At 34.6% G+C, this 22,431-nt stretch overlaps 2 protein-coding genes across 2 annotated transcripts; both read left to right on the top strand.

Moving 5' to 3' along the window:
- Positions 1 to 712: 712 nt before the first annotated feature.
- LOC123889202 (phragmoplastin DRP1E) lies at positions 713 to 7,860 on the top strand. Its single transcript, XM_045938425.1, has 15 exons — positions 713 to 1,050; positions 2,236 to 2,299; positions 2,399 to 2,506; positions 3,205 to 3,306; positions 3,931 to 3,981; positions 4,078 to 4,139; positions 5,198 to 5,288; positions 5,378 to 5,442; positions 5,548 to 5,742; positions 5,822 to 5,941; positions 6,038 to 6,108; positions 6,185 to 6,410; positions 6,493 to 6,543; positions 6,621 to 6,989; positions 7,496 to 7,860. The coding sequence occupies exons 1-15, from the start codon at positions 907 to 909 to the stop codon at positions 7,622 to 7,624; spliced, it is 1,848 nt and encodes a 615-aa protein (XP_045794381.1). The 5' UTR covers positions 713 to 906; the 3' UTR covers positions 7,625 to 7,860.
- Positions 7,861 to 12,163: 4,303 nt separating this feature from the next.
- Positions 12,164 to 21,871, top strand: LOC123889402 (nucleolar GTP-binding protein 1). The gene is made up of 14 exons (XM_045938727.1): positions 12,164 to 12,361; positions 12,444 to 12,574; positions 14,714 to 14,834; positions 14,931 to 14,995; positions 15,113 to 15,226; positions 15,417 to 15,491; positions 15,912 to 15,950; positions 16,025 to 16,096; positions 16,288 to 16,401; positions 18,001 to 18,072; positions 18,170 to 18,206; positions 19,174 to 19,286; positions 20,894 to 21,100; positions 21,424 to 21,871. The coding sequence occupies exons 1-14, from the start codon at positions 12,289 to 12,291 to the stop codon at positions 21,499 to 21,501; spliced, it is 1,311 nt and encodes a 436-aa protein (XP_045794683.1). The 5' UTR covers positions 12,164 to 12,288; the 3' UTR covers positions 21,502 to 21,871.
- Positions 21,872 to 22,431: the final 560 nt, after the last annotated feature.

Consider the following 22,431-nt stretch of genomic DNA (forward strand, 5'->3'; position numbering starts at 1 on the left):
CTCACGTTCGATCTAGATTTGACAGCATTATTAGAAACACCTTCAGTCACTATATTGCAGGCTTCTCAGGCTTCATTCAAGGGTCATTTGACATTTTGTTCGTTGAACTGTATGTTATCTACCAGGGCCTCTTGCTGGTCAAAGATGTGAATATTGATAAACTTGTTTGTTACTCTGATTCTTTACACCGTGTCAACCTCATCAAAGGTCCCAAGTTAAGTACCATATCCATGTTGTGTGGATCCAGAATATAAAGAAGGTGCGCTCTCAAACCAATGTTTTTCTTTATTACACACTTAAATATGAGAATCAATCTACGGATTTTTTCTCTAAACTTATAGCTTCCTCAAATACCGACTTATTGACTTATGCTTCTCCTCTAAAAGACGTTCGTGATGTTCGCGAAATGGAAACTTTTTTTTTTCTTGAGTTTTTCTTTTTGTTTTATTTTTATGGTGTTCAGATTGATATGCAGATAAGATCATACTTCATATCATTAACAATTAGTAGTACGGTCATGTAATTTATCCTCGATATCTATCCGTTGGACTTGGACCTCACTAGTGTGACTAGACTACGAGTCTCAACTCAATTACTTACTACAATCCAACGTTCGGAATGAAACCGCCAAAAAGAATAAAAGCAACGTGGACCCCGCCAACAACAGCATCAAGTGGACCCCACCTCGAATTTCAAAATTTCAAATTAGGAAACTTTACACCCTTCGTTAAACCGAAAAAACAAAATCACCAAAACGGTGCGCATCACCTTCAATCATTTTCATTCAAACATTATCTTCCTCTCTTTCTCTCTCTAGAGTTCACTCGTGTTTTTTTCTTCTTGTTCGTGTTTCTGTACGTCGTCGTTTTCAGCTAGTCAATTCCGAGAATCTAGGGTTTATACAAAATGACAACTATGGAGAGTTTGATTGGATTAGTCAACAGAATTCAAAGAGCTTGTACTGTACTTGGTGACTATGGAGGTGCTGATGGTAACTCTTTTAATTCTTTATGGGAAGCTCTTCCTTCTGTTGCTGTTGTCGGTGGACAGGTTCGGTATTTCTATTTCAACTCTTCAATTTCTTCTTCTTGTTTCAATGTTTTCATGTTTTGCTATGGAGAATGGAAAATTCATGAATTTGTATTATGTGTTTATTTTAGTGGTTAGTTAAATATGTTTTAGTCCTTATAAAAATTAAGGCTTTTGAAGTCGTAGCTCATATGGTAGCTATTAGAGACATTATTGGAGGGGTCAGGTTGGAACCTTGGATTCTCCATTTCTCCACACTTATGGTGTGTGAATATAGCTACTAGGCTACTGAACCAAAAAAAAAAATTAAGGCTTTTGAAGTTTAGTTACTAATCTTATAGTACTAATTTTGTTTAATTTTTAGTCTCTAACACTATTGTGAAAGCAGTTTTTTTATAAATAAAAAATAAAAAAATGAGAGTTTTTAAAAATTTAGTCCTACTACAAAAGCAAAATAGAACTAAATTTGAACAAAATTTATGTAAGGACTAAACTTGAAAAATTGTGAACTTTAGAGGACTAAAAGAATATTTAACCATTTTTTTGTGAAATTTGAGGTGAATTCAGGAAGTGTTCAGTTTTGGAGTGTTTTTGGTAAATCGTAAATTTTGTTTTCTTGGTGGGTGGGGTTTGAATACTTTTCCTTATTGTGTTGTTATTTTGTTTTTGTTTTTTCTACTTGTTCAGGATTAGATTCTAGCTCAAAATGGGTTTTGGGAAGATATATTTTGTTTCTTAACTTTGTTATAACTTATAAGTTTATAGAAACTAAATGGTACAGCTTTTGAAAAAATTGAGCTGCAGAAGTTGATGAGAATAAATTGTGAGAGTAGCTATTTGTTAGAGTACTCGTGAATACTGCAAGATGATCTTATTTTCTCCAAGGACTTAAAGTTTACCTAATGTGACTATTGGTGTAGTTCTGAACTCTTTATGTCTCATTGTTTCTTGAGTAGAGTAGAGCTCGAGAAAATTGTTCCTGTTAGAGCTTGAGAAAATTTACCGTTTATTGTTGCATTTTTTACAATGGTGTTTTCATTTTTTTGGTTCTTAGTTGTTGGTTGGAATTTTTCCAGCCTTAATGTTCTTGACATTTGTTTGCTAGGTCGGGGTTTGTAATAAAAGAATCCAATTTTCCGGATGATTCATCCCCCTACCCCATTTTTGTGTATCGGGTTTTCTTAAGTTCTTTTGAAATTTGTGCAGAGTTCAGGGAAGTCTTCAGTTTTGGAAAGCATTGTTGGTCGTGACTTTCTTCCTAGAGGATCAGGTTCGACTTTTTTCTTTTTGACATTTTTCTTTCATTTATTCCTCAAATTATTAATTATGGTTTGGCTTATGTTTGTTTTTTGGTGTGAATGAATTGTAGGGATTGTGACAAGGCGTCCATTGGTGTTGCAGCTGCACAAGGTAGAAAGTGGGACACAAGAATATGCCGAGTTTCTTCACCTGCCAAGGAGAAAGTTCACTGATTTTGGTATGACAGTACTGACAGTAACCCTACAAACATATTCCGTAAAATTGTGTGTTTTAACTAATCATAGGATAGCTTATCTTTTCTGGTTGGCTGTAAAAGAATATTAATGTGTGTTAACATATACCGTAAAAATATTGCTCAATATTCTGTGTTTGTAGTGTATAAATTTGAGTATATGTTCTCTCAAAAAAGCCAATTATTTAATTTATGTTCATGTTGTGCATTTGTACTTTTCTTGTGTCAACATTATTGAGCATTTTTTATTTCACACTTTGTGCTTGATGCCATTTTTTTTAGAAGTCTCGGTTAAAGATTATTAGGTTGAACTCCTGCCACTACAAACCTTTTCTTTGGTTTTATATTATATATATGCCTGTCATGGCTTCTTTTTTTTCTCTCTATGCTGCTCTTAGAAAGCAGTGCTAGAGCATCTCAGTTTGAGTCAGAGTGGCGGCATGGCATCATATCCTATATTCTACAAACCTATAATGAATTGAATTCCCTATTTATATTTCTAGTGTTCATATGATGAAAAATCAAGTGTCTACAACTCATCATTGGCTAGCAATTTGATAACTGTTACACTGCCTATTAACTAATTTTTGGATTTTGTATTCAATTGACCTTTTTAATGTTTCTGCATCATAATATATAATAATATAAATGATGTTAACCACAATCTGGTTTTCCCATTGCAGCCTTGGTCCGCCAGGAAATTGAGGATGAAACCGACCGAGTAACAGGGAAGTCGAAACAGATATCTCCTATTCCTATTCATCTCAGCATCTATTCTGCGAATGGTGCGTTTCATCTGTTATAGTCTCTTTTTTGTGTGAGAGCTTTTAAAGCTAGAGGGTTTGTTGTGTAAATTAAAATTGATCACATAATATAGATTTGAACTAGTTTCTTCTCTAAGTTTTGTTTTGAATTTTGAATTGTCTGATGTTTCAATATAGTTAGGGTTATTGTAGTCTTTGTATTTAGTACTAGAAGTACATCGTCTAATTATTTATAGAAATAGGAGCAAAATTGTAGCATTAGGTTAGTGTATTGTATTATATCACATCAAATTCTCTATCATATATTTTCTTGTCAAGAGTCTTTCTCTTTTGTACTCCTTTTTGACTTAAACTCAAATATCAACATCTGAGAACAACAAAACCTGGTTATTTTTAGACCAAATTTGTAGTGTATTTATTTTCAACTTCTTACGACTTAAAAACTAATGATATACAGCTATTATTTATCTATTTTGGTGGTTGTGGACACAATTCATAATTTTGTGACGGATATAAATTTGTAATTACCAAGTGTATTCAGATGTGTATGTGTATTCCTTTGCAGTATGATTATATGATTATATGGCACATAATGAGACTAAAACAGCTGTGACTTAAAGCTTCTTCTTTTTGTTTTTTGAACAGTTGTCAACCTAACCTTGATTGATTTACCCGGTCTGACTAAAGTGGCTGTAGGTATGATTTGTATTTAACTTCTAATTGCTAATTCAAAGTCGATAAATTATTTGGATGAAATGATTTTTAGATGCTAAATATTCATCTCTTTTTCAGAGGGACAATCTGAGAGTATTGTTCAAGACATTGAAGCTATGGTCCGATCTTATGTTGAGAAGGTAAAATAACTTCAGTATAAATTGTACATTTATTCGTGTGATTGCAATCAGTTTGCTTGTCTTTAATCCCTATTGGATTACAGAACTTTTGGATTTAAGCATTTTCTATTGTTGGATATGCTGATGAGTTCTCTCAATGACTCATTGAACTTAGCTTCTTGCCCTGACCTAAGACATCCCTGGCCCTAAATTTCTTGCACCGGAATAGGAAACAGTGGTGAATAGTGCCTGTATGTATTGAAGTGTTTCTGTTGTGTGATGGAGCAGCTAAGCAGCTGTTAGCTGCTATGATATTTACATCATGATGTGATTCAATGTTGTGCCTTGTGCATAGTAAACATGTCCGGTCAAAATTCCTCTGATAAAGCTTATATATACATTTCATAATAAAGTCAACATAGAATTTTGAAATTTAGGATGAAGAATTTTGATAATTAGAAATGAATGAAGGTATACCATGGGCTGTCAAAAGTGTGTGATCCTCAAATGTGGGCATTACAGTGTGGCTGAGAGTGAGAGCCCAAAAAGATTGTTAGGGCTATCCTTTCTCAATTTTTTTAAAAAAAAACACTATTCCCTTGGTCCTAACTGCCAGTAAATCACATATTTTATGGACGCTTTCCATAGTTTTGGACAGACTCGCATCTGTTTTGCAGTGCTCTTTCCATTTACACAGGAGCATTATCTTACTTTGCTCCTCTGTTTTGCACCTCCATTTGCCTTTCTTTGTACTGAAATATGAAATATTAAAAATAATTCCCTAAGATGAGAGCACATTTCTTTTGTACTGATATATTACTTCATTTTTCTTTTTCATTTAGTCTGTATTAGCTTGAACTTTCTATTTTTAAATAACATTCCTTTTTCTGTATTTCTATTGATGATATACAAGCGGGCCTTTTTATTTCCTTGCTGATTTTCTTAAAAGAGATACTATATGAGGTTTACCCTAAAGGCTCATCTGTGATTTATTCTCAACATCCTAATTCCATAATTACTGTATGTCTTTTACCCCAAAGGTTCATATTTTCATTTTTCGATTGCTTTATTCTCAACAGCCTAATTCCATCATTCTAGCAGTATCTCCAGCCAATCAAGACATAGCAACTTCTGATGCTATTAAACTTGCCAGGGAAGTTGATCCCACAGGTACTTTTTAAATGCTTTTCTGAATGGCCAATAATTTCCTTGCTTGTTTATAGTTTCGGACTAAAATTCTGGTCTAATGATCACTCTAGGTGAAAGGACATTTGGAGTTTTGACAAAGCTAGATTTGATGGACAAAGGAACTAATGCTTTGGATGTAATTTTTTTCTCCTCGTCTTGTTTGAGTTGTTTCCTATCCCTTATGTTCATATTTGAAACATGTAACTTATATGTTCCTCTTATCCACTTTTATTCCCTCAAGGTCCTGGAGGGAAGATCTTACCGTCTGCAACATCCCTGGGTTGGCATAGTAAATCGGTCTCAGTCGGACATCAATAAAAATGTTGATATGATTGTTGCTAGACGGAAGGAGCGTGAATATTTTGCAACCAGTCCTGATTATGGGCACTTGGCCAATAAAATGGGTTCAGAATACCTTGCAAAGCTTCTCTCAAAGGTTTCCTTCTTAAGTATGTTCTTTGCTAGTCTTTTATGAGATGGATTATCATCTTAATCATGTGAGCTTATTTCTGTAGCACTTGGAGTCGGTAATTAAGGCAAGGATACCTAGTATAACGTCTTTAATAAACAAAAGCATTGAGGAACTTGAATCAGAGATGGATCATCTTGGGAGACCTATTGCTCTTGATGCTGGGGTAGGTGGCTTGTACTTTTGGTGATTTCTTTTTAAGAGTAAGGTTCTTATTCTGATGTCCTCTTGAGTATTTGCTGAATGTTATCATCTGTTTCAGGCTCAACTATACACTATCCTAGAACTTTGCCGAGCATTTGAACGGATATTCAAGGAGCATTTAGATGGAGGGTAAATATCTTCTATTATCACTGATGAACTGGTTGATAGGTCTTTATGTTTACACAAATTTCTTTAAATTTTTTAGGCGGCCAGGAGGTGACAGGATTTATAATGTCTTTGACAATCAGCTTCCCGCTGCATTGCGAAAGCTTCCATTTGATCGTCATTTTTCTCTCCAGAATGTAAGGAAAGTGGTGTCAGAGTCGGATGGTTATCAGCCTCACTTGATTGCCCCAGAGCAAGGTTACAGGCGCCTGATTGAGGGGGCTCTTGGTTACTTTAAAGGCCCAGCTGAAGCTTCAGTAGATGCTGTAAGCAGTCTTATTGTCTTCTCTGATTTATGATTTTCATGCAACAGCTAAAGAAGTGAGCTGTCTGTTGATTTTTTTGTAGGTTAATTTTGTCTTAAAAGAACTCGTGAGGAAATCAATAGCTGAAACTCAGGTAACTTTCAAGTGTATTTTGACTTACCTTCTTCATGAAGTGATAGTTTGTGGAGATACTAACATATGTCTGAGCAGGAACTGAAGCGATTCCCAACTTTTCAAGCTGAACTAGCTGCTGCTGCAAATGAGGCTTTAGAAAGGTTTCGTCAAGAAGGTAAGAAGACAACTCTCCGGCTTGTAGATATGGAATCCTCATATCTCACTGTGGATTTCTTCCGGAGACTACCTCAAGAAGTGGAGAAAGCTGGAAGTCCTGCTCCCTCAAATGTAGATCGATATGCAGAAGGTCATTTCAGGAGAATTGCATCAAATGTGTCGTCTTACATAGGACTGGTGGCAGACACACTCAGGAACACAATTCCAAAGGCGGTTGTTTATTGTCAGGTCAGACAAGCAAAACAGTCGTTGCTTAACCATTTCTATGCACAAATAGGGAAGAAAGAGGTATGTTTTCTCTTGCTCTCACTTTATGTCTATTGTTTATTACTTTATTTCATATGACCATGATTGTTAGTATCAAATTTAACTTGTAGGCTAGATAGATTTTTATAGTTGTTGACAAGACTGCTATATATAAGAGTTCACTTTTTTTTTTCCAATATGGATTGTTGCAGATTTACTCCTTAAGATTTACCCATATTGACCGTCAAAACTTAAGTATATAGTTTTGTGGTGCCTCTGTGATACTTGATTTATTCACCCTTCACCTTGTTTTGGTAACACACTTACAATAGTAATAGTATGCTGTTTAAGTCAAGCTCCACCACTGATCAAGTGAATTTGTCAATGTTTTTCTATATTTCATGATATAAGCTCATCTTCTTCTACTTTGATTTTTAATTTGAAATGTGTTTATATCCTCCTATATTTTACAAAATGTTGGACATTATTACTATGTACTTGTCTTGCATAGTTTCAATATATCCTTAATATGATTTTACCTGGTGTAGGGTAAACAGCTATCTGAAATGTTGGACGAAGACCCTGCATTGATGGAGAGGAGAATACAGTGTGCAAAAAGGCTTGAACTATATAAAGCAGCAAGGGATGAAATTGATTCTGTATCTTGGGTACGATGAGCCTAGCTGGATGTCTTCCTCGCTTTGGACTAACTGATAACAATCATGGGTTGGCTTGACCCAGATGTAATTTACATATTTATTATTTTATTGTTGAGACAATTAAATACCTCTATTTATTCTAGGGTAACATTGGAGTTAAGTTGATTTTCTGAACATGTGATGTACATCCCAATCCAGTACAGACCAAGATCTTAACTGTGATATGTAAAATAAATTTGCATATTTTCTCTGTATTCTGATTCTTTGCTCTGTTACATTCTTGAATCTTGGCTATACCATTTATTGGTTCAATGCTTTAATTTGTTACTTTTCTTGAGACTTGTATATGATTAACAAGTGCAGGCTAATTTGGCAAAATAGTAATCTGCAACAAACAAGACAAGTTCTGAGCTAACAACCAACCTTCTAAATCACACTTTAAAATACATAATCAATGCTAGTCAGTCACGAAACATTCCAATTTTTTTCCAGATATGCTCGACAATATCAGCCTTCAACTTGTGATGTGCACTTGGATCGCGTAACCCAGATCTTGAACGAACATGATTATGAAACGAGGGTAGTATCTCAGATGAGAATTGTTGTGTTGGAAGTTGGAACAACTTGTATTTCCTTGATCAAAGTTGTTCCAGATTTGTGCATATGTATCACGTTCATTCTCGACAATCATATTATATAATATGATACAAGTCCTCATGATGATAGCCGATAGAAACATGGATCAAGAGATGGGCCTTGAAGCTGAGCCCAAACCAAAGAAAGGAAAGAGAATTATGAATGATGAGGTGGACAAGTGATGATGTGCATGAGAGTGAGTGCTATAAAGTTGGTGTCGGTGAGGGAATAATATTCATGCTAGAAGTGGTTATTTTGTGGGGTTACTTTGTGACTTGGGGAGCATTTTGTTGGTTTTGGGGCTATTAGCATTTTGCAGTTTTTATGCTATTTTCTCTTTGTAATTGCAGAGTATCATTAATACAATTTTCCAATTTCTTTATACTTTCTGCGTACTTTCACTATTTCATTGCTTATTTCATACACACACCTACCAATAGCCAAGTCACTCACTTATATCCCACATTTGGGTTGGTTCACGAATGATTTGAAAACGAGCTTGTAGCACTTCAAATGCACACTCCACATCCTTTCGACAAGTCTCTTGAATCAATATTTTATAAAGACATATTTTTGCTTTTTAGTAGTTTGTGACAATATTTTGGCCTCAAAAAATTTGGGTTCAAAGTATTAAAAATGATTTTTTTGTAAAAAAAAAAATGCCAAAAACAAGCACCATAGGGAGTGGAACCCACACTCTCAACATGCATGACCATAAGCAGCACCAACTAGGCCTATCGCTACAACTTAGTCAATTTACGCGAGTGAACAAATATATCTAGTATATATTTTTAATTTTATAAAATTTCAAGGGTATTTAGATAATTTCTCATTTTTTCCGGGGTGGCCACGGCCCTCCCCAGCCACCCCCTGCCTCTGGTTCCGCCTCTGAACTTGGTGTTGTAATGATAATATATTTATACTATAATGAGTATTGGGTGTCATGCATTATTTTTCATAATAATGTGGTTTATCTTCCACTATTACATAGAACTATTCATTCACATGAGATTATTCATCAATTCTCATAATCATACTGTTCAACCTACTTTGTTATTCACATTGTTTGTTTTCCACTATTACATAGAACTATTCATTTTTTCATTCACGTGAGATTATTCATTAATTAATTCCCATCATCACACTGTCCAACCTACTTTGTTATTCACGTTGTTCGTCTTTCACTATTACATAGAACTATTCTTTCATGTGGGATTATTCATCATATCAATTCCCATCACACTGCCCAATCCACTTTCTACCACTTTTTATATGGTTTGCAGACATAAAATCTAGATAAATAATAGAGATATGAAACCTAACAACACATGTATTATTGATAAAACATAACAAATACATTGATTTAGAGGTTTCCAAATAATTATACTTTCAATGATTCTAGGAGATGTTTATAGTCATCCAAATGTTCTTTGGCACTTAACTTAAAAAAGATTTTCATCTTTTTTGTACGTAGTGTTTCCAACTTAATTCTAGATGCCTCATCTTTGGCTCTGGTTGCCTCGTTGTGTGCTTTCGCTACCTCCCGTTGTCCCAAAGCAATTTTGTCTAATCTTTCAAATTCTTGCTCCTTGAAATGTTTATACTCATCCCATTCTCCGTCGACCATGGTTAACGTTTCCGCTTTTCCCCTTCTTGAACCTTTCCCTTTTCCTTTTTTTTTTATAGTTGCATCCCTTCCCATTGGACGAGCAATGGAACCAGCAAAACTTGAATTAGCAGTATCACCTTCACAAGCCCTCTTAGATCCACTACTGTCTGATCTGATCCAATATTCCCACCAACTTGAGACATATATCTTGGTTGATCATGAACCTTGAGTTATTCTTGCATTAAGTTGAAGCTACCATTTCCATTATCTCCATATACAACATGAGCTTTTTCCAAAACATCATTCTCTGACCACCCACTTTGCTACATATGCTTAGCAGCATCATATGCTCCTCTCCATCTACCCAGTTTGGTGTTGATATAGTTATAATGTTTTTTACACGCAACGTGATCGCGTGGAGAATCAAATGAGCAATGTGTGTTCCAATATTCTGCAATTTTCTCCCAAAATGTATCTCCTTTTTTATTTCTTCCAATTACACTATTTGTTCCTTATATATACAACTTTTTTCTCTCACTAAAATTTAAAACCTCTGCCTTCTCTCTAGAAATTCAAAACTTGCAAATTCCCTAAAATCCAAATCCTCCTCTCTCAATATGTGACTACCATGGCTGGTGGTGTGTGGAGTTCTTCACTCCACACCACCACGTTTCCCACTGTCCTTTCCATCGAGCCCTTTCATTTAACCGCCATCGATTGCCAAGCTTTTTGTTCTCGTGTTCTGTTCCTCTCCGCGCCGGAATTTGAAGGTTGTTGTTGCGGATCTGAGCTTTGCTCGTTCGGATCCAGGTGCTGTTGGTCGCTGGTGTTGTTGGGCTCTTTTTTGGGTCGTTGTTTTTCGGTGGGTGTGTTGGTTCGGCACGGATCCGGAGGCGGGGTCTTGATTGGTGGTCTTGACCATGGTGGTTTTGGTGAGGTGATGGGGTGGTGGGGTTGGTGCGTACGGTGGTGATGGGTGGTGTTTGGTGTTAGCGCCGCCGATATTTGGTTGATGTCGTGTGCAGTGATTTTCTAGAATACTTAATTCTCTGACCGCTTTCCAAATCTGTTGAGATTTGCAGAATTCTTTTTGAGTCTTTGTTGGTGTTCAAATCTGTTGAGATTTATAGGTTTTCTGTGTTTCTAGTTGACCTCTTTCGCGTTGGTGTTCACTGTTTTGAGGTGTTCTGCGAGCTGAGACTTATCTGTCGGTTGCTGCCGCGTGTGTTGACTCTGTCGTCGTCTAATGTAGGGTGTCTTCGAGTTGGGACATGTCTGCCTAGGTTCTCATTCTACCGTTGTCTCATCAATTTTTAGCCTGAATGAGCTGTTTTTTGGATTTTGATGGGCCGATCATTTTTTATTCGAGATCGGGAGTTAGAGTTAATCTATTGGCAACTTTTGGGGCTGGATTGGTGTCTTCTGGTGGCCTGAAATCTGAGGGGTGCCTTTCTGATTTTGGGATTAGGAGGTGGACCTCTATTAAGTGGTGTTTGTTTTGGTGTTTACTTTTGGCGTTCCGCATATATATACGACGCCCTGTTATATAGTTACTTTTATACCGGTCTCTATTTGTCTTGTGTAGAGAACTAGTTAATAATATATTTGTTTTTCAAAAAAAAAAAAAACTATCTATTCCATATTTAATCCATCCACTAAGAAGCACTAAGTTTTGCGAGTGGTCCATTTGACATTTCCTACTTAGACGAATTTCCTCAACATTTTCTTCATTATCAACATTAGCACCACTCGTGTTTCCAAGCATCATTTGAGTTGAAAATTCAAGAATTTTAGTGATTTGAACATTTGGATTTTGGTTTGGAAAACGAGGATTAGCATAATGAGTTGTTTGGGAAGAATTGTATCCATAATGCATCATTGATCCGTGGTATTGTGATGGATAATTTGGCACAGTTGAAGGCATACCAAACATAAGTGCAAAACTATAATTTGATGGATTTTGATGTTGTGGTTGTTTGGGATGTTGATTGTTCACCGTGTAATTGCTTGAACTTTGGCTATTAATTGGATAATTATTCATGTTTTAGTTGTTACACGAATAATTGTTTTGATCAATTGCATAAAGAAAAACCCGAGAAGGAAGTTTAAAAATGAATTTTTTTTTATATGTTAAAATACATTAAACCATACCTCTATTTATAGAGTTTTAAAAATTATGAATTTCGATATTAGATAAATCCATGATATATACTTCGTGACAAAAATTCATGATATATTTAAATAAATATTCAAAAATAAAACAGAGAAAAAAATCATAATTTTTTTATTAAAAATTCGTTTTAATAAACAAAAATAAAACCAAAAATTATATCCACTTTCTTTAACGAAAAGGAACATTGCTGTTGTTAGCCACTGAACTGAAAACAAGGAGAACGAAGCTTTCGTAGCCGTTGCCGCCTTTATCTCCGACGCCGACATGAAACCCCCTTCCACTCTTTTCCTCAAAACCCATATCCCTTCTTCCATTTCACTCTTCAAATTCTCCAAAGGTAATCGCTTTTTCTTTTTCTTCATTTTTGCATATTAATTTCAATATCAATGTCTATACTTTCATTGTAATTAATAATGCAGGAACACAAAATGCTAAATTGCTTCCAAATTTGTGCTTTTGTAAGAGTATTCAAAGTAGTTCATATGAAGTTGCTAAAGGAAGTTATGTTCCCACTCCCACTGTTGAACAAACAAAAGAAAATAATACAATGGTATGTGTTGCTTTCACACACATCTTTATTGGAATTCGGAAATTATTTCAATTATCACAAAAATTATGAATCAATATTTTTTTGGATAGGCTAATGTTATTATATTATTAGTTGTTGGCGAGGAGGATAAAAAGATTAGATTTTTATAAGGTTCGTTAGTTAGTTAAGTTGCGAATTATGTTCGCAAGTTAAGTTGCAAGCGGGGTATTTTGATAATTTCGAAGGGCGGGCAAGAAGATATGAGGGGTGCGAAAGGAAATTATCTCTTTTGTAATGCACCTGGGGTTTGAACCTCGGTCCTTTAACCCTTGGCTCAAACCAGTTAAGCTACCCAATCCTGCTAATGTTATTATTTTGGCTGTGATGTTTGTATTTTCTCCTTCACCAGGGTTTGAATCTTGTTCTTTTAACTCCTCAACCCTTAGCTCAAACTAGTTAAGCTAATGACCCTGGTGAAAGAATCAATTTTGGAGATAGAGATGAGTTAAGATATCTTAATCTTGAGAAAGACAGCTTGGCTAATCTTTTTTATGCATTAAATATTTTTATTGTTTGTTTTTTCGATTAAGTTTAATTGGGAAATTGTGTTCAGAGAAGAATTTATTCTCTATTGCTAAATTCATGACGGGAAGCTGAAGTTGTTGATAAGGGGAAAGCATTTCTTTGTTGTTTGGTAGCTCAGCGGAATGTTTGGTTCTGGAGAACTGAGCGAGGAAACAGAGCAATTGCAGAGTTCATTAAATGCTTTCACCTTACAGGCTCTACACTTGGGAGACTGTGTGCTATGCCATTGATCGGTTAGACCTAGAGCTGACATACTAGGTCAATAGGCCAAATGGGTGAAGGAGGTTTAGAGTATGTGTCCACACATCCACATGGCACCTCTCACGCCAGAACATATTCTTCAATCATTGGATTCAGGAAATATCTTGGGATTTGTGATATTTCAGTTTTATGGGCCTTGCCCAAATATGGGGTTGAGTTTGACGAATAGGATTTAGGGAGGATTTAAACACCTGACTTACAAGGGGCAGAAAAAGACACGTTGGTGACCGATTCTGAGATCATAGGGTAGACCTAGGATTCACACATGTGAACAGTCGCAAACAGGATTAATAGGAATTGAAAGTTATAATCTGAAGACCTTATATAACATTAACCCCCCAATTCTTGCTCGCTAACACTCTGTGCTTGTATCATGTTATTTCATCATTGTTTAAGCTTCCTTTATACTTTGGAGGAACCTTTAAGGAATTTTAGTGGATAATTGATTCATGCCATTACTTTGCACAGCAATATAAATATTTTTATTGCATCCTTGTGTACATTAGATTTTTAGGTTTATCCGGGATATATATTTGTGTTTGAATTGGTTGAATAGCTTTAGTGTTTTGATGTATCTTGTTTAATTTGTTCTAAGGTGATTGGTCATGTTAGGCCAAGACTAACAGAAGCCTCTGGAAATGGAAGTTAGTTTGGTTAAAGGAAGTAGAGGAAGATTGAAGAAAACTTTAGGAGAACAAACTTAAAAAACCTTACTCTATATGATTAATTGGAAATCTGGTTTTCGATAGAAATACGTAGCATTGTTTGTTCCTTGAAGCTGACCTCACCTAATGGGTTAAGTTTTGTTCTTGTTGTCTATTTCTTTTATTGTTTTGATGTATACTGGGGAGTCCTCGATAAATAAGAAGGGAATAGTTGTCTCATATGGATATTATATTGAAACAGTACTTAATTTACAGCAGAGAAACAGAGAAGAAGGGTGCTCTTGAACATAATCTTGTTGTAAAGACTTCTATAGTTGATATAATTTTAAAATGTTATTCTTTCTTGACCACAAACTCTTGGGCTATTCACTGTACGTGATTATTTGATTTCTGCTTTATTTCAAGGATGCTGCATTTTCACTGTTTTTGTTTATACTTCTATTATTTTAGCATGTTTATATTTGTGATATTAATATTGTCATATTGAAGCATCATATTGTTATATTTTGGCTTTAACCACAGCGTCCGTGTTTTGATTTTTTTTTAACCTATTATCCAATCTCTTATTCCCTCTTACGAGTGTTTTTATGGTGGTCTGGACTCTGGAGAAAGATTTAATAGCGTTCCCATTTTAACATTCAAATTGTAGGAAAAGCCATCTAGAACGATTGATTCTATTGGAGCATTTCAAAAGTTGCCCGTAGTGATGCCATCTATTGACATTCTAGGGTCAGCACTGAGAAAGGCAAGGAAGGTTTCTGCAACAAAAGGTTCTTGGCTTTTGTTCTTCAATCCCAAATAGACATTTTTGTTCGTGACCTAAACCTTGTGGTTGAGACTAATCTTTTAGCTGGCACAAATTGTAGGAATTGTCAATATTGCAAAAAGAGAGAAAAACAAAGGCGCAAAACAACTTGACGCATTGATGAAAGTATGTTGTTAAAACTTCTGATCTTATCATGTTTCATGCTATAATGTCTACTTCAACTTCAGTTCTCCATTTTATTAAAAAACATGTTGCAAAAGTTAAAGTTAAAGCTCATCTTAGGAACTTGCAGTTCCATTGAGGACATATGTGGAGAATTTTCCTAATAAAACACACCTTCATCCTTACGAAAGGTCTCTTATTGAGCTGACGCTTGGAGATGGTTACTATGAAAAGGTATGTTAGAACAATTTCAGCGCAGCACTGATATTGTGTTTTTTACTAGCATTTTCCCTTAATTTTTGAAGGCCATATACTGTTTTGAATATTCATCATTCCCATTTTAAAAAGGCCACATGAATAGTTGAATACATACAAACTTGTTTTTCAGACATTTTCTAATTGCGGATATAAAATTGTTCAACAGGTGCTAGGGCAGGTAGATGGTTTGAGGAAGAGGGTAGTATCTGTTGGAAAGGAACATGCTGCACTTTGTGCTAAGGTTTTATTTAACAATTTACATTTTGATTTTGACCTGTTTTTTTCTTGGTGATTTTGTTGTTTTCATTCTTGAAAATGTTATCTGCATGGATACTTGGGAAGTTTTAGTAGGAAAAACTAGGAATCCTTTTGGTAGGTCTAGATGACAATTTGATTTGTTTTTGTTAAAGGTATGAATATCTTATCTTCACATTTATATGATTTTATGATCTTTAAAATTGTTCAAATAGATCTTTATATGATTTTTATATTCTCACTTGTTTCATTCTAATGGTAGTTAGCATTGCCCATGTCAGTCTTTTATTTTTCCTGGAATTAAATTCTTTTGGATAAAGATTTCTGATGTCTCTTTATATAATTATTTTTTTAATTTGGTGATTTTTTTATCCTTTGCTCTAACTTATAACCTACCATGTGACAGTCTACAACAAAGCGAGAAGCAGAGGAAAGATTGATTGAGGTGAGGTGTATATCTCTTGAATGACTATCTGGTTTCTAATTTCTCTGATTTCACAATATGTTGACGTTATGCAGGGGACTAAAATAATTGAAGCGAGTTTTGATCAAGAACGAAAAGTTGTTGACAATTTGTTAAACATAGCGAAGGTAATATGCTTTCAAACATAAATCCTTGTATGTGTGTCTCTCTGTCTTTTGTTTTGTTCATCTGTGCACTTTCTGTAATATACATATCACTATGCTTAATTGGGTGGTCAGTGAATCTTATTTTTGTCTTCAATTATTTGCCACCTGAGCTTAATCCAAATCATTTATCTGATTTCTGATAAATATTTCAGACTCTGAGGGCAATGCCTGTAATTAATTTGGAAACACCAACTCTCTGTCTTGTTGGAGCCCCTAATGTAGGAAAATCTTCTTTGGTCCATGTACTCTCTACTGGCAAGCCTGAGGTATGCAGCTGAATTTGAATATTTCTTTGTTAAACTCCTTACATTCGTTGTTTTTCCTTTAGGCTTCTTAGATGGCTTGAATTGAAATATTGATCTTGCTAAGGTAGCCAGTTCTTAGAAATTGTGTTTCACGCATCTCTCTTATTTTCTTTATGGGTCTGCTAAAAGATTTAACACATGAAAATATCAATAAGGATGCAATTTACCTTGGTTGTAATTGCCACGGTAGTTCAGAAATGCTCAAGCGCCTTCTATCATGATTACTGTGTCATTTTCATTCTATTTTTGACAGCGGTAACTTTTTTACTAGACTTTGAATGCAAGTAAACTGATTTAGACTTGTCCGGCGATAACTCATAAGTCGTAACTTGGTATACCAATATTAAAACCAAATTTGGAGTTTAGAGTGCTAGATGCAAAGATATTACTATAAATTAAAACAGTTTTGATGCCATATCAATAGATTACTGATCTTACCCAATTGGTGATAGAAAAGGAAAAATGAATAGAAAATCACACAAACAGAAAAAGGCTTTATTGATAGGCCTCAGTCAGGGTGACCAAGATTGTACATTCTTGAGGATGATGTGAGACTGAGAGTTCCCCAACTAGTCTGATTTTCCTCCTTTTTATAAAATTGCTTTTATAACTAACTGAATTGCATTCTGTTACCCTTCTATTCCATCTCACATATACCCTCTTAATGAGGGATCTTTTATCAATCACACTTCAGAGTTTTAGGAGCAAAATCCCTATTGATGTATTTTCTTCCATTTCCTCGAATCTCTCCACTACGGGAAATATCATAGATCAGATCTTTGTGTGTATCAATCGTTGATCCCCATAGATAAGACCGGGAATTTGATTATATAGCTCCAAGATGTGACTGATGTCTTTTTGTTGGGTATTCTTCCACCCATAAAGGTTATAAGTATTTTCACCCTCCAACCAATAAGTTTTTTGTCACAGGATGTAACCTTCATCGAAAAAGCTCATTACGCTCATACTTATCTTATGGAGAAGAATCTTGGAAAAATAAAGGAATATCTTAGGTTATTTCATCTTCCATATCAGTTTGAACCACACCAATCCGAAATTGAACCCTGAATCGCGTTGGTGTCTCAACCATCTCGATCTTCTTTTGAAACTGAACTTACGTTAATTGAAGTCAACCTTTCCCATGAGATTGAGTTTGAAAATGATGAGTGATTTGGAAAAAAATGTGATGTACAAAAACAGGTCAAAGGTCATTCCAAAATCTATACCTACGGGTCCAAGAGTCCAACTTAACTCTTTCAAATATGGTAACAATTTCCGAATTTCTAGCTCTACAGGATGAAACTGAAACCCAAACATCTTAAGATGACCTGGACCTCCCAATTGCCATTAGAAAAGAATTGGAAATGCACCAAGTTCCAAATTTCATCAATTATTATCCTTTGTTGATTGTGGTCTTTATCAGATACTAACCTAAGCTAGATTAACAAATGTTTTCCTTTGGGCTTCTGCAGATCTACTAGTTGTAGAAGATATGAAAATTCCACTATCCATATAATCTTTTCTCATGTTTTCTCTTTTCCTCTCTTCCTAACATTTCAGATTTGTAACTATCCCTTCACAACAAGAGGAATTCTTATGGGTCATATTATTTTTAACTATCAAAAGTTTCAGGTTAACAATATAATCTTTGACTTATTTATTTTTTTGCATAATCTCTCTTCTAACTACACATCACATTGTTGTAATTACATACCTGATATGATTGTAGGTAACCGATACTCCAGGCCTACTAAAGAGACATGATGGTAACATTTCAACTTTTTTTCAATTTTTTAGTAGTATTTGTTCATCTTGTTTGGTTAACCTTTTTATATACAAGGTTTTCTTAGTAGAAGAATTCTTACTCTATTCTTGGTTTTAGGATTTAATTTTCCTAAGAGGGGTGTAGTAGAGAGCAGGGTGGAGAATGATGTCCAATGTAATTTACCTTTGTTTCTTATGCTCGTCCTAAGCATTAGGAGTGTTACTTATTTGTTATCCCTTAGGATTCTAAGCTGGTGCCTTCAAAGATCGCTAGAACTAGAAGGTTTGATGGCTGGAAGTGTGTCTAGTCATTAACTATCTCTTATCTAGGCATGTTATTTACTAATGATCTTTATTTATTTATTGATTAAGGATTATAGTTGTCGTGTCAGATGATTACCTTCTGGAACACTTTTTCTGAAACAACAATGTTTTTTCCATTTTCCCTTTGGGCTATCTTATTCTGTTGTGGTGTTTTGAAACAAAAAGACTCATGAATTATCTTAGACAACCCTAAAAGCTAGCTCAAACAGTGAGGAAATAACTTTGCAATGAAGGTCAACTGATTCAAAAGGGGTTGTTTTAGGGTAGTTTTCAGCCGAAGGTAGGAGCAGGGTCTGAATGATGATTTCACTGAACAATCAAGTATTCTATAAGTATAGAGGTACTATTCCAGGAAAACAAAATATCCCCCCTGCTCTAACCAATAACCCCTTGATTGATTTAAACTAATTACAGATTGCAAGCTAACTTTAGATTCTTATACTAATTATTGTATACATTCCTAAAACATCACACAAACTCCCACATTGTCATTGGGTAATAGTATGGGTCGGTGGTAAATCTTAGTTCTCCTGTTCCTCATAATCATTTCTAATAAAATTGATTTCTTGATCTTTAGTGTAGTTTTAATTTTAACATAACCACTCTAACCTTTTATAAAAAATTATTTGTGTTTTGTATTCGTAGATGACAGAAATAATTTGGAAAAGTTGACCCTTGCTGTCCTTTCACACCTACCAACAGCAGTTTTGTATGTTCACGACCTTTCAGGGGAATGTGGGACCTCACCTTCTGCTCAGGTGTGTTTCTATGAAAATTGGATTCTTAAAATAAGCAAAAATTAAATGTGAATTTGATCTTTGTATGGCTATGAAAAAGGGTTATCTTGTTTATTGTTTCATATTTATACTGCAAGACATGATTTCCTTCGAGCCATTCAACTATTCTTCATGGACTGCAGCAAAGTTGTGTTGAACTGAATTTTTTGAATAACTGACAATGAGTGTTAAATTTATCTTCTTTAAATAGTTATTAAGAGGGTTTTCTGATTCATTTTTAAAATTTCTATTAACATGAGTTCCTTTTGAACAACTGAATTATTAGGCATGACCTTCTAACTGCTACAAAGTATTATTGAATTATGTACTTGTCTAGAGTCTGTGGGCTTTGAGACGATCGAACTATCCATTTTGACCAAATTTGATAGCATACACTCATCTGCAACCAACAATTTTCACCATTTGGACCATAGATTTTTTTATTATCCTTTGGAGAGAAATCAAGCTTTGAGACAATCAACTTCTCCATTTAGATTATAGACCAACTTTGATAGCATACACCCATCTGCAACCAACAGTTTGCTGTGAGACAATCGACTTCACCAACCAACAATTTTCTTCGCTGGAGGAAGAGGAACCAACTCCTATGATCCACTAGGTGCAAGAGCCTGTATTTAGTCAATTCTGGCTTGTCGCCGTCCTGGATGATCAAAGTTTCACACGTTCTTTAGAATTGAAACAGATGATAATGAAGACAGAGATGAATAATGAGACAAAAATGATAGCTTAAAAAAATAGAATCTGTGTCAGGTAGATCGAATACCTTTCCTTAGAGCAATGGAAAAATCAGAATCTGTGTCTGGTGACTTTGCGGTATGAGTGGAATATTGAGCAAGATATGAGGTAATAATGTTGGACCAGCATCTTGTACTCACGGCTCATATGTGACAAGCGGTGGTTAGACCAGTGCTTGTATTTATATAGTTTATAGTTTATGAAAAGCAATAATCATTTGGGATAGTTGGACTTTGTTAAATGCAAAACTAATTCTAACAGTCGTTAGAGCTTCAAAGTAGTTGATATATAAGACTTACTGAGTAATTAGGAGTGAAGCCAAATAATCTATTATTTTAACAATTTATTATTGGCTAGAAACATAGAGTGCCAATAATGATGAATAATCAAGTGTTTCAAAGGTAGTTGATTATTGCGATGAACTTGGGCTACCAATGAATTAGAGATATTGACACAATTTTTAAGCTGAAGAAATGTTGACTCAAACTCCAATCATTTTCCTCATTTCAATGTAATTTGAGATATTGATGTAAACATTTTTGGAGGAATATAGAGTACACGTATGCATTTCAAAAATCTTGATTTTGTTCTGCTTAAGCATTTAAAATTCATGTTTTATATTAATTTTAATATATTTTTATTTGTATGAACTATTCTGGCCATGTTGTGTCCTGATAATTTGTGAAGAATGTTGTATTCCCAACTTATCCCTAACTGCATCATGTTTATGTCTTTTCAAGTGTATTTGGTTTATAAAAAAATCATCGCAATTGTAATCTTTTTAAATGTGTCTTTTTGGTAAGACATTTCTTTGATGATGGTTGCTTATGCAGTTTTCAATATACAAAGAAATCAGAGAAAAGTTTTCTGGACATTTATGGCTTGATGTTGTCTCCAAAGCTGATCTGTTGAAGTCGTCTCCTGTGATATATGCAACAGAAGATCGTGATCTCACACAACATGAGCTAGAGAAGTACCTTAAATCAGGTCCTGATGGAGCTATTAACGTGTCTGTGACAACACAGGAAGGAATACATGAGGTGAGAAAAATCTCTACTACATTTTCATAGTGTAATGCTATTATTATGCATGAGCATGACTATAGATTAAATATCTACTAGATATTTTATAAGAAATTAATAAATTGGCGCTAAAAACGACTATAGATAAAGTTGATTAACTTGGGGGTGGGATGGGTAGCTCAACTGGTTAAGCTAGTTGAGCTAAGGGTTAAGGAGCACGAGGTCCGGGGCTGGCAAATGAGAAAATAAACTAACATAATATTGTAATATTAACAACTAACATTGCTTATAAAAAAAAAAAAAGTTGATTAACTTGTTTGGTTATTGTTTTTATTGTGTAGCTGAAGCAAAGAGTGCATGAGCTGCTTAATTTACAGATGGCCAAGATCAAAGATATAAGCAACAATCAAGAGAAGTAAAAGTTTTTTTTTACTAGGAAAGAGAAGTGGTAGTTGCCATTCTAAGGCTATATGAAGTTTATGAAGAAATTTTTTGGTCAATTTGGAGGGGCTGAAATTTTTCATTTGTAAAATAAGTTAAACAAGCTTTCTATGGCCAACCTCCAAACAGGAAAAGTAGCAAAACTGCAAAAGTGATTTCAGCTCTAGTACTGCCAGCAAGGAATTAGGCATTGTAGAGCAGATAAGTTGAGGTGTGACACTTTGAATCTTGCAGAAAATTGATTGGTTACAGAAAAGAAAAGTGTGATTGAGGGGATTTTAGTTGTTTCAACCATATTGGACCATCTTTTAAGAAACAAGAAATGCTTATTTCTTGCTTGCCTTTCAAGTTCATCTGGTATTTTGGCATTTGATTTATTTTAGTTTTTTTTTTTTTTGAAACGGTTAAAGTTAGTAATTAGTTGTTAATATTTTTTCATCTCGTCAGGATTTGAATTATGGAACTTTTAACTCCTTTAACTCATTTCACCCTTAGTTGGTTGTAACTTTTTGATGTATCTTATTTTCCATTGTTAAGTGTCACCATTAATTACTTTTTTTAAACAACAAATATTATTATTTTTAGTATTATTTTAGAATTGAAGGTCTTTATCACACTATTCCTTAATGCACCCACTACAACTCTGAAGTCATCTTATAACCACAAGTGCCATCAAATCAAATATTGATTTAATTAAGAGTGAAGATACCCTGAAAAACCTCAAGATCCAATTTAGTTTTTAACAAAAATGAAAGCAATGTTTAGTAACTGAAAAAAATAAACTGATACAACTTAGTTCTTGCTAACTTTTATTTGTTTGGTTGATAAAGGAAACAAAAAAAAAATGAATAAAAAATAAGATGATTATGTAGTACTGTAGTAGCATGATATTATATGAGAGAAAAAGA

Source organism: Trifolium pratense, linkage group LG6 (genome assembly GCF_020283565.1).
Source record: "Trifolium pratense cultivar HEN17-A07 linkage group LG6, ARS_RC_1.1, whole genome shotgun sequence".
NCBI classification, from domain to species: domain Eukaryota; kingdom Viridiplantae; phylum Streptophyta; class Magnoliopsida; order Fabales; family Fabaceae; genus Trifolium; species Trifolium pratense.